This window comes from Lampetra fluviatilis, chromosome 56, assembly GCF_964198595.1.
Source record: "Lampetra fluviatilis chromosome 56, kcLamFluv1.1, whole genome shotgun sequence".
Classification (NCBI taxonomy): Eukaryota; Metazoa; Chordata; class Hyperoartia; order Petromyzontiformes; family Petromyzontidae; genus Lampetra; species Lampetra fluviatilis.
This window is the reverse complement of record NC_136330.1, coordinates 4,744,369-4,756,864: the sequence shown is the minus strand read 5'-3', so window position 1 is coordinate 4,756,864 and position 12,496 is coordinate 4,744,369. Positions and strand designations below refer to the sequence as shown.

Below are 12,496 nucleotides of genomic sequence, written 5' to 3'. Positions count from 1 at the left end.
TACACACAACCACAAACACCCACACACACCCACACCTACCCACAAACCACCCCTGTTGCCATCATTGTCACTTGCGCAGCCCTCCCAACTATCGGAGACGCGAGTGATTCCACTTCGGTCATCTTCTTTAAGCCGGCGCTTGTTTAAATTTAAATGTATATTTTAGAAAATTTTTTATTTTATTTTATTTCATTGCGATGCTTCTAAAGCTGGGCCGATATCCTGCTTGCTCCTGGGCTCGCTCGCTACACCGACCACCGTCAAAAACAAAAAAACGCGCGGCTGGAAGGCCCCCGCCCCGCTCCGCCCCCCCCCCCAACCCTCTCGACGTTTTGCGGATCGTTCAGCTCCGGGCTTAAGTTTTCTCCCGGAACCTCCCCCGCCCCATCAGCTGGTAAGATGCAACGCAGGTAAGCACGTGACTAGGACTAGCTAAGGCCCCACGGCGAGAGGGCTTTCAACGGCGGTTGCCATTTAAGCGGCCGCCGCTTTCGCCGTGCGCCCCCTGCCACGGGAATGGGGGAATTCCCCGCGCCGGTTGGGGCGATCGTTTTCCATCCGGTTGAATCGGCGCGGCGATCAAAGGGCTCGTCGACGGCCTCGGACGCCGATAGTTGCGGCCAAACCTCCGTTATCTCCACCGCCGAGCTGCGGCCGTGAGGTGACCGCGGGTCGGGGCGGCCTCCAAACGGAGACGCCCCGAAAGAAAACAATTGCAGGGTCCGTCAAAAAAAATAAAGTGTGTTAACACTTTTGAGAATTTTCAAGAATAACCGTGAGAAGTGTGCCAACCGGCGCTCTGGAGACCACCTGGAGAAGATTCCGGGGCACGCGTTCGCAACTGGTGGCGAACGAGTGGAGGACTCTTTGAAGCTATTGACATTACACTTGTTATCATGTTGCAGTGTATTAGTATCCGTTCGTTTTACATTAAAAACGAATATGAGTGTTAACATTTTTTTGCACCCGGTATTTCACTTTTCTTTTTACAAAGCAGCCCCCTTCCTTACCCAACGACTTGGCGACCCGCCAACCCCTTCCTGACCTTCGACATCCTTGCAGCTTCCTCCTCCCCCCTCGCCCTCCGTCCGCCACACCTGACTCACACCTGAACGACACCGAACTGGAAGAAATCCAACCCAACCCACCGCCCGCCCGCCCCATCCACGCACCGCCACCGCCACCACCCATCCAACTCCCGGCAGCGACCTCGCGATCACGAGCGAGCGCCCTTTGGCCGAAAGCGACGGGAAGCGACGGGAAGCGACGGGAAGCGACGGGAAGCGACGGGAAGCGACGGGAAGCGACGGGAAGCGACGGGAAGCGACGGGAAGCGACGGGAAGCGACGGGAAGCGACGCACTCAGAGCCACGTGAGGAGGTTCTCCTGCTCCAGCTTCGAGGGGTTCAGCACCGACTCCACGTCGCTCAGCAGGTCGGAGCTCAGCGCCTCCTGCAGCGAGGGCATCAGGGAGTCCTCCCCGTCGACGCCCATGCCGTCGGCGCCCTCCAAAGCGCCCAGCTCCCCGGCGGTGCCCTGCACGGCTTCGAGGAAGTCGGGGAAGCGCGTCGAGGTCTGGGGCCCCGCGCCGCACGGAGGGATGGCCCCGTTGGGCCCCAGGCTCTCGCCTGCGTGGACGACCAACGGGGCGGGGGGAGGGAGGGGGGAGGTTAAGGGTCGGCGGCGGGTTGCGCGTGTGTGTGGGTGTGCGTGCGTGCGTGTGTTGTGCGTGCGTATGTTGTACGTGCGTGTGTATGTATTTGCCTATGTTGTGCGTACGTGTGTATGTACGTATGTGCCTATGTTGTACGTGCACGTGTGTCTATGTTGTACGTGCGTGTTTGTGAACGCACGTGCGTATGTTGCACGTGTGCGTATGTTGTACGTACGGCCATACGTGCGTATATTGTGCGAGCGTATGTTGTACGCGTGTGTGTATGTTGCGCGTGTGTGTGTATGTTGCGCGTGTGTGTATGTTGCGCGTGTGTGTGTATGTTGCGCGTGTGTGTATGTTGCGCGTGTGTGTGTATGTTGTGCGTGCGAATGGTGAGCTTCTTTCGCGCGGCATGTAGCCAACCGTGCCAACTGGAGGTTTGCCGCGGGGTGGCGGATAGGGGGTCGGGTGCAGGGGGAGGGTGCGGGGGGAGGGTGTGGGGGGAGGGTGTGGGGTGAGGGTGTGGGGTGTGGGGTGAGGGTGTGGGGTGAGGGTGCGGGGGGAGGGTGCGGGGGGAGGGTGCGGGGGGAGGGAGTGGGGGGAGGGTGTGGGGTGAGGGTGCGGGGGGGAGGGTGCGGGGGGAGGGAGTGGGGGGAGGGTGTGGGGTGAGGGTGTGGGGTGTGGGGTGAGGGTGCGGGGGGAGGGTGTGGGGGGAGGGTTGCGGGGGGAGGGTGTGGGGGGAGGGTGCGGGGGGAGGGTGCGGGGGGAGGGTGTGGGGGGAGGGTGCGGGGGGAGGGTGTGGGGGGAGGGTTGCGGGGGGAGGGTGTGGGGGGAGGGTGCGGGGGGAGGGTGCGGGGGGAGGGTACGGCAACGCTACCCGTGTCCATCTCCTCGACGTTGCCCAGGAAGTCCTCCGGCGTGCGGGGCAGGCTGTAGTTGCTCAGGCCCAGGCCGCTGTCCGTACTCTCGTCACGCGAGTGGAACGTCCCGCCGCTGCTCGTCCGCCCAGCGGATAGACAAACGCACACACGCACACACACACGCACACGCGCACACACACACGCACACGCGCACACACGCACGCACACACACACAGGCACGCACACACACACTCGCACACACACACACGTACGCGCATACACGCACACACACACGCACGCACACACTTACACACGCACGCGCACGCACACACGTGCACACACACACGCACGCACACACACATAGGCACGCACGCACACACGCACGCGAGACGGGCGAACGTGAGTTTCGAACGTAGATTTTTTTTTTTGGCCATAAACCCCCAACTCAACAGATGGGGGAAGTCTCATTTGGGTCACAGAGAGACACCCGCAGTGTCACAGAGACGCACAGATATCCATAGAGACACAGAGAGAGACGGGGAGATACAGAGAGACTCACAGAGAGACAGGGAGATACATAGAGATAGCCATAGAGAAACAGCGAGATGCATAGAGACTCACAGATACACAGAGATACATAGAGATCCATAGAGACACAGAGAGAGACGGGGAGATACAGAGAGACTCACAGAGATACATAGAGATCAATCGAGACACTGAGAGATACATAGAGGTCCATAGACACTGAGAAACACAGAGATCCAGAGACACAGCGAGATGCATAGAGACTCACAGATACACAGAGATCCATAGAGACACAGAGAGAGATCCGTCAAGACACACACAGAGAGACAGATCCATAGAGACATAAAGACTCGTCGAGACACAAAAAGACAAAGATCCCCTGTATAGCCTTAACAGACTGTAGGGGCAAGTGCTGTTAGCGAGTAGCACCTATGAAGGCCGGAACGACACACGAGGGGGGTGGGTGGCCAGCACCACACCCGGCCGCCTTTGTCTCCCCAGTGGCGATGTTTACACACCGCACCAGGTACTCATTTGAGGCCGAGTCGACCTAGGGGGAGGCCCAGAACCGGTTCAGATAATCGTCACCGGTGTTGGCCGTGAGTGGGAATCGAACCCCGGTCGCCGGGTTCGTAGCGCAGCGTAGCGCTAACCGCTGCACCACCTCTCCACACAAGAGACACACACAGAGAGAGAGAGACGCAAGGAGCAGTGGGCGATGGAGGAGGCCGTGTGCTCGGTGGCAGATGACGGGGAGCTCTGCATGCTGATATGAGCTACCCGTCGGAGGCCGTCGGACTGCGAGAAGGGCTGCATGCAGAACGAGAGAGAGCGAGAGAGAGCGAGAGAGTGAGCGAGAGAGTGAGCGAGAGAGTGAGCGAGAGAGTGAGCGAGAGAGTGAGCGAGAGAGTGAACGAGAGAGTGAGCGAGAGAGTGAGCGAGAGAGTGAGCGAGAGAGTGAGCGAGGAGAGTGAGCGAGAGAGTGAGCGAGAGAGTGACCGAGAGAGTGAGCGAGAGAGTGAGCGTGAGAGTGAGCGAGAGAGTGAGCGAGAAAGTGAGCGAGAGAGTGAGCGAGAGAGTGAGCGAGAGAGTGAGCGAGAAAGTGAGCGAGAGAGTGAGCGAGCGAGCGAGAGAGCAAGAGGGGGGGGGGGGGGTTTACATAAAGCCAAGTTAAAAAAAAAAAATTACGAAATGATGAACGAAGCAAAGTGCCGAATACACCGAGCATCTTCTTGTTTCCACTGATCGTAAAAAAAAAGAGAGAGACGCACAGAGACCGCGCGGGTTTCAAACTCGACGCGTTCAACCGATGCAGCGACTCGAGGGAGCGGGGGGGATGAGCCTCATGCCTGCTGAGGAAGGGGTCGGAGCTGGTGGTGATGGCGCGCATGTCCGCCACCATTCCAGGCGGCGACACGGGGTGCTGCGGAACCGCCTCCATGTCCATGGGGAGCTGAGTCCTCAACACGCGCTCCTGGGGGCAGAATCAAGTGGGATTTTAGGAGGGGAGGGGAGGGAGGGAGGGAGGGAGGAGAGGGAGGGGAGGGAGGGAGGGAGGGAGGGAGGAGAGGGAGGGAGGAGAGGGAGGGGAGGGGAGGGAGGGAGGGAGGGAGGGAGGAGAGGGAGGGAGGGGAGGGGGAGGGGAGGGAGGGGAGGGAGTGAGGGAGGGAGGGAGGGAGGGGAGGGGAGGGAGGTGCTATGGTGCTGGTAGCGCAGAAACAGGGGATGTGGTGATGGGTTTTTGAGGGTGATTTGTGTTTCTTGTTGGTGTCTATGAACACAGTGACACACAGTGGGACGAATGTTACACGGGAAACTCGCGTTATATCTTTGAAAAAAAAATACAAACAAACGACATGATGAACGAAGTAAAGTGCCGAAAGACTGAGCATCTTTCTCGTCTGATCGTTTTAAAAAAAAAGGAGGGAGGGGAGGGAGGAGAGGGGGGGGGAGGGAGGGGAGGGAGGGAGGACCTCTGGCAGAAAATTCCACGCGACCACGGGGAAAGAGGACACGCAAACGCCACACACAGCAGGCATCGTCAGGGTCGGGATCGAGCCACGACCTCCTGTATGCCAGGCGAGGTAGTTAACATCTCCTAGCCACGGTAATACCCCCCCCCACTCTCCCCCACCCCAACTCTCCCCCACTCCCCCACTCACCCCCACCCCCCACTCTCCCCCACCCCCCCCACTCTAATCTAACTAATTGGCTGTGTTGGGTGGTGGCGGGTTTAACGACACGTTTCTATATTTACGCGATTCAACAAAAAAAAACCTGTCTTATGGACGATATTGGTGGCGAAAAGCCTACGTGTTAAAGAGCTTCACAGCTCTTCTGATTCCTCCAGTGAAAATAAATATTACGATTCTGATTTCAGGGGGGGGGGGGGGGTAAAAAAAAACGGGCTTCAAAGCCTCATCGGGGATTCCTCCAGGGATATAAAAAAAAATATCTAAAACATTCCGATTCCAGATTCGGTTCGCGAGACCCGAGTCGGCTGTCGTTCGGCCACTTGCCACTGGGTGGCGTATGTGAGCCGGAAGAAAAGAAACCCCGAGCAAACTTTCGGTGACGATTTCGATTTAAAGCTTTCGTGACTGCAGGGATTCATCTTCTTGGTTCTTTCGGTAAAGTCACGTAGAATGGAAATAATAAAATAATAAAAATGAAACATAATTAGTTTATTATGTTTTATTTTTATTATTATAGCATAATTAGTTTATTATGTTTTATTTTTATTATTTTATTATTTCCATTCTACGTGACTTTACCGAAAGAACCAATTATGTTTTACTTTATTTTATTATTTCCATTCTACGTGACTTTACCGAAAGCACCAATTATGTTTTATTTTTATTATTTTATTATTTCCATTCTACGTGACTTTACCGAAAGAACCAATTATGTTTTATTTTTATTATTTTATTATTTCCATTCTACGTGACTTTACCGAAAGAACCAATTATGTTTTATTTTTTTTATTTTATTATTTCCATTCTACGTGACTTCACCGAAAGAACCAATTATGGTTTATTTTTATTATTTTATTATTTCCATTCTACGTGACTTCACCGAAAGAACCAATTATGTTTTATTTTTATTATTTTATTATTTCCATTCTACGTGACTTTACCGAAATAACCAATTGTTTTATTTTTGTTATTTTATTATTTCCATTCTACGCGACTTTACCGAAAGAACCAATTATGTTTTACTTTTGTTATTTTATTATTTCCATTCTACGTGACTTCACCGAAAGAACCAATTATGTTTTATTTTTGTTATTTTATTATTTCCATTCTACGTGACTTTACCGAAAGAAACCAATTATGTTTTATTTTTGTTATTTTATTATTTCCATTGTACGTGACTTTACCGAAAGAACCAAGAACCTTTCGGTGACGAGTTGAAGCTGGCGAAGAGGAAAACGAAGCCCCCGTTCTGTCCGATTGTCGTGGTCGTCTACGTACGGCGCGAAAGAAGTTCAACGCGCGGTACACTTTCCTTCGTGTTAATAATCGGAAGATAGGACAATTTTTTCCAAGTGGCGTTCGCCCTCTTAATTTATTATCCGCATTATTATTATTATTGTACATGGCGTTTGTCCTGCGAAGGTCCGACGAAGGCCCCACGGAGGCCCCACAGAGGCCCCACGAAGGCCCCCGTGCTCAGACGACGTTGGCGGGGAGCAGGGGGGAAGTTCCAGGGGTTTTGCCGTCGCGCCGTTTAGAGCCGCCAGACCTGACAGGGTTGCCCTGAGACGTCCGCTTCGAACATTCCACCCCCCCCCCAGCCCCCCCACCACTAAATACTGACAGCCCCCCCCCCCCCAGCACTTCAAGAGATACCCCCCCGCCATCAGCCAGACATAAGCACACTCACCCATCCACCCACGATGATGAAGATGTCGATGATGCTGATAAGGACGATGACGGTGACGACGATTATGATGGTGACGACGATTATGATGATGACGATGCTGATTATGACAAAGACCATGGCAATGATGACGATGATAATGACGGCGATGATGACGATGACAACGACGATGACGACAATGACCGTGGTGGTGACGACGTTGACGACGACGATGTTGATGTAGAGGACGATGATGACGACGATTATGATGATGACGATGCCGATTATGACAAAGACCATGACAATGTTCTAGATTTGAAGTTTTCGTGACTGCAAGGATTCATATTCTTAGGTTTTTTCGGTAAAGTCACGTAGGTAAAAACATTAAAATTAATAAAAGTTAAATAAAATTAGTTTTATTTTATTTTACTTTTATTAATTTTAATGTTTTTACCTACGTGACTTTACCAAAAAAACCTAAGAATATTAATACCATGACAATGATGACGATGATGACGAAGACGACGACGATGATGACAACGACGACGATGTTGATCTAGACGATTACGACGACGACGACGTTGACGATAACGACCACGGTGACGGCCATGAAGGAGGCGATCATGACGACGACGACGCCGACGACAATGATGACGACGTTCGAGCCAATGACCAACAACCACCCCGCGCTCCCACCTGCCGTATGAGCTGCTCCTGCCGCATGCGTAGACGGTCTTTCTCCATCTGCAGCCGCTGGAGCCTCATCTTCTGCTGCCTCTGCTGCTGCTGCTGCTGCTGCGCCACCATCGCTGGGGGGCTGCCCAAGGCCATGAGTGGGGGGCCCGAGGTCGGGGGACTCTGCGGAGCCATGCCCAGGGAGCCCATGCCCCCTCCGCTGGGAACCATGGCTGCTGCTGCTGCTGCTGCTGCTGCTGGGACATCACTGCGACACGTGGGGGGGGGAGGGGTCAAAGGGCAGGCATCGCAATCGTCATCATCGTCGTCGTCGTTATCATGAGCGTGATTCAGCATTGTCGTCATCATCATCATGGTCATCACTGTCATCATCACCATCATGATCATCATCATCATCATCATCACCACCATCATGATCATCATGATCATCATCACCATCATCACCATCATCACCATCATGGTCATCATCATCATCATCATCACCATCATGGTCATCATCATCATCACTATCATGATCATCATCATCACCATCATGATCATCATCACCATCATCACCATCACCATCATCATCATGATCATCATCACCATCATCACCATCATCATCATCACTATCATGATCATCACTATCATGATCATCATCATGATCATCATCACCATCATCACCATCATCATCATCATCACCGTCATCATCACCATCATGGGTCATCATCACCATCATCACCATCATGGGTCATCATCATCACCATCATCACCACCATCACCACCATCATCATCATGATCATCATCACCATCATCACCATCATGAATCATCATCATCACCATCATCACCATCATGGTCATCACCATCATGAATCATCATCATCATCATCACCATCATGATCATCACCATCATGAATCACCATCATCATCATCACTATCATGATCACCATCATGGTCATCATCATCATCATCACCATCATCACCACCACCATCATGATCACCATCATGATCACCATCATGATCACTATCATCATCACCATCATCATCACCATCACCATGACGGTCATCATGGTCATCATCATCACCATCATGGTCACCATCTTAATCACTTTTATCATAACACTCATCGTCGCGATTGTCATCATCATCCCGATCGTCACCACTCAGGGTGGAGCGGTGGTGCAATGATGAGCGCACTGCGTCGAGAACTCGGCGCTCCGAATTTCATTCTTGGCCACGGCTAACATCAGCGGCGAGTGGATATCACAGACCGGAGCACGTGGAGGAGAAGTGCACGCCACCACGGGGAGAAACACGCAAACTCCAAACATACAGCAGGCGTCAGGGGTCGGGATCGAACCCACGACCTCCTGCATACCGGGCGAGGCAGTTAACATCTCTCCGAGCCACCGTGGCGCCCCGATACGATCGAATGCGTTACGCGAGTTATTCAACAAGTGTCACTAGTGCCGGGAGAGAGAGAGAGAGGGCGGCGGGTGTGGGGACAAAGCTGATGTTATCATTTCGCTCGTTTGCAACCGTGCAGATTGTCACCGCTCGCTCTCACGCACCCGAAGCACCGCTCGGTTTGCGCCGGGGAAATTCGTTTTCTGAGCGCAGACACGCGGCACAAACTGAAAACGTGAAGACAAATATCCCAACACCACCCACTTCCACCGGCGCGCAGGCTGTTGGGGGGGGGGGGCGGCAAGTGCTGTCAGCGAGCACCAAACCAATACCGATACCAGCCGACATTCGCCACCAAGCGACGGTGAAAGTCACCACGGCGCCTGCGCCAGGCCAGGTGCACTTCCGAGGCCACGCCAAGTGTCGAGCGCCAACGCTTGCGCACAGGCACGCGATCGCAAGCCCGGAGCGACGAAGTTGTTGTTTCGATTTAAAGCTTTCGTGACTGCAGGGATTCATCTTCTTGGTTCTTTCGATTGGATCACGGGAAGTGGGTTAAAAAACGACCGAAAGATTTGCACGGTCGTAAGCGCGCAAGCAAGCAAGCAAGTGAACTTAATATAAAGGATTTAAAAAGAGTTTAGAATGGACGGAGCGATGGACCGACAGACAGACAGACGGGAGACGTGGCTAGTGAACGGACGGATGGACAAACGGACACGTGGATGGAGAAACAGGCAGACAGACTAAATGGATGTTTCCCAAGTCACATGGTCAGATGGACGGACAAAGACAAAGACCCCCCACATAGACGGACACGTGGACGCAGTGACGGACAGACAAATGTACGGTCAGATGGACGGACACAGAGACGGATGCGCGGACAGTTGGAGAGACAGGGAGAGACAGCCGGAGTGCGGCAGGAGCAGACAGCCAGGCGGACCCACGGACAGATGGAGATCGACGGGGAGATGTTTGGTAGAGTGGACAAGCAGACAGACAGATGTAATAACAAACAAATATACGGGCAGACAAGACAGAACGAAGTACAGATGGACAAGCAATCACACGCGGGTGCAGAAGGACACACGGAAGACAGCAGACACCCTGGCACCACGAGCATCCGATGTAAACGGATAAGTTTTATTTCACAATCTGTCAAATGAATCGTTACGGTCGGTAGCTGCATGGGAATTTGACTTCGCGCGTGACACAGAGTGGGGGGAGGGCGGTTGGGGGGGCGGGGACAGGGATCAGCCATGGACACAACGGGGAGATGATAACGGAGAGATGATAACGGAGAGATGACAACGGCGAGATGATAACGGAGCGAAGACAACGGCGAGATGATAACGCGTCTGCTACGATTTACGGAACCAGTGGAAACGTGAACCATGGCGCGTCTAATCTGTCACGTGTGCGCTCACGTTAAACAACAACAACAAACGAACAAAACACCGTGCGAAAAAAACAGGGAGTTCACGCCACGCTCTCGGAAGCGTTATCTTCAGCAGGAAAACGACCTCCGATTGTCACGGTTGGCTACGTACGGTGCGAAAGAAGTTCAACATACACGCATAAATAAACTCACGCAAAGACCCACAGGCTCACACAGAGACCCATAGACTCGCAAAGAGACTCCTAGTTTGTTGCTATCCTTCCCCCGCACTTCCGATTAGCGCGGTTGGCTACGTACGGTGCGAAAGAAGTTCAACATACACGCATAAATAAACTCACGCAAAGACCCACACAGAGACCCATAGACTCGCAAAGAGACTCCTAGTTTGTTGCTATCCTTCCCCCGCACTTCCGATTAGCGCGGTTGGCTACGTACGGTGCGAAAGAAGTTCAACATACACGCATAAATAAACTCACGCAAAGACCCACAGGCTCACACAGAGACCCATAGACTCGCAAAGAGACTCCTAGTTTGTTGCTATCCTTCCCCCGCACTTCCGATTAGCGCGGTTGGCTACGTACGGTGCGAAAGAAGTTCAACATATGTACGTGCATGCAACTCATAAGACCAGGATAGCCTCCGATTATAGCACGGTTGCCCGCCCCGCCCCTCGTCATAGGAATGTGGAATTGCCACCGACTTGTTTCGTTGAAGGAAACGGCGACGCTCCCGCAAGCGAAGGCGTTTGTCTCCGTTAATTTTGTTTTGTTTTCCCCTTTGTTTTAAACGTCAAGAGCACGCGACTATTTGTGGGCCATTATCCACCCCTCCACCCCCCCTTCTCCAACCTCCCGTCAGAATATAGTCATTTAGGGGTTTTTTTTCCCCGTGTGTTTTTTAAAGCCACGCGGGAACTGTCCACGCCGCCATCTCCCCCTGTTTTCATTTGTCGCTCCGTTTGATTCCAGACGAAGTCACGGTGACCCGCATGCACGCACAGAGACACGCACGCACAGAGACACGCACGCACGCACAGAGACACACAGAGACACGCACGCACAGAGACACGCACGCAGAGAGACACGCACACACAGAGACACGCACGCACAGAGACACGCAAGCATAGAGAGACACGCACGCACAGAGACACGCACGCACAGAGACACTCACGCACAGAGACACTCACGCACAGAGACACGCACGCACAGAGACACGCACGCACAGAGACACGCACGCACAGAGACACGCACGCAGAGAGACACGCACGCACAGAGACACGCACGCAGAGAGACACGCACGCACAGAGACACTCACGCAGAGAGACACGCACGCAGAGAGACACGCACGCACAGAGACACGCACGCACAGAGACACGCACGCACATCACAGAGACACGCACTCACACACGCACAGAGACACGCACGCACAGAGACACTCACGCAGAGAGACACGCACGCACAGAGACACGCACGCAGAATGACACGCACGCACAGAGACACGCACGCACAGACACACGCACGCACAGAGACACGCACGCACATCACAGAGACACGCACTCACACACACACGCACAGAGACACGCACGCACAGAGACACACACTCACAGAAACACGCACGCAGAGAGACACGCACAGAGACACGCACACTCATAGACACGGACTCACACAAACACGCACAGAGACACGCGCCAACACGCACTGCAACCACCGCCGATTCTCCCGCGGAAGTCCAACATTCTGCAAGCACATTTTTTTAAAAATTCAAAACAATCGCACGAGAACATCCTCTGCCCGTCCGCACGATACGTGGCCAATCGTGCTAATCTGTGGGTGTCTCTGTGGGTCTCTATGGGTGTCTCTATGGGCCTGGGTGTCAGTGAGTCTCTGTGTGCGTACGTATGTTGAACTGCTTTCGCACCGTACATGGCCAACCATGATAATTAGAGATGCTGGGGGTGGGGGTGGCGGGGGGGAAGGTCAACAAACTACCAGAGGTGTGGACTCGAGTCATGTGACTTGGCCTCGAGTCAGACTCGAGTCATGAATTTGATGACTTGCGACTCGACTTGGACTTGCATAACAATGACTTTGTCCCACCTCTGCAAACTACCGTCAA

At 53.3% G+C, this 12,496-nt stretch overlaps 1 protein-coding gene across 4 annotated transcripts in view; it reads right to left on the bottom strand.

Moving 5' to 3' along the window:
* Positions 1–1,236: 1,236 nt before the first annotated feature.
* Positions 1,237–12,496, bottom strand: part of LOC144950156 (transcriptional coactivator YAP1-like) — a 110,237-nt gene continuing 98,977 nt past the window's right edge. For 2 of the 4 annotated variants that reach the window (XM_078880218.1, XM_078880219.1), the window contains 4 exons: positions 7,597–7,843; positions 4,389–4,513; positions 2,532–2,647; positions 1,237–1,628 (listed from right to left, as the gene is read on the bottom strand). In XM_078880218.1, coding sequence (XP_078736344.1) covers positions 1,363–1,628; positions 2,532–2,647; positions 4,389–4,513; positions 7,597–7,843 — 754 coding nt within the window. In that variant the 3' untranslated portion in view covers positions 1,237–1,362. Of the gene's footprint in view, positions 1,629–2,531; positions 2,648–4,388; positions 4,514–7,596; positions 7,844–12,496 lie in introns of those variants that run through there. The other 2 variants (XR_013640348.1, XR_013640349.1) reach the window with 1 other exon arrangement.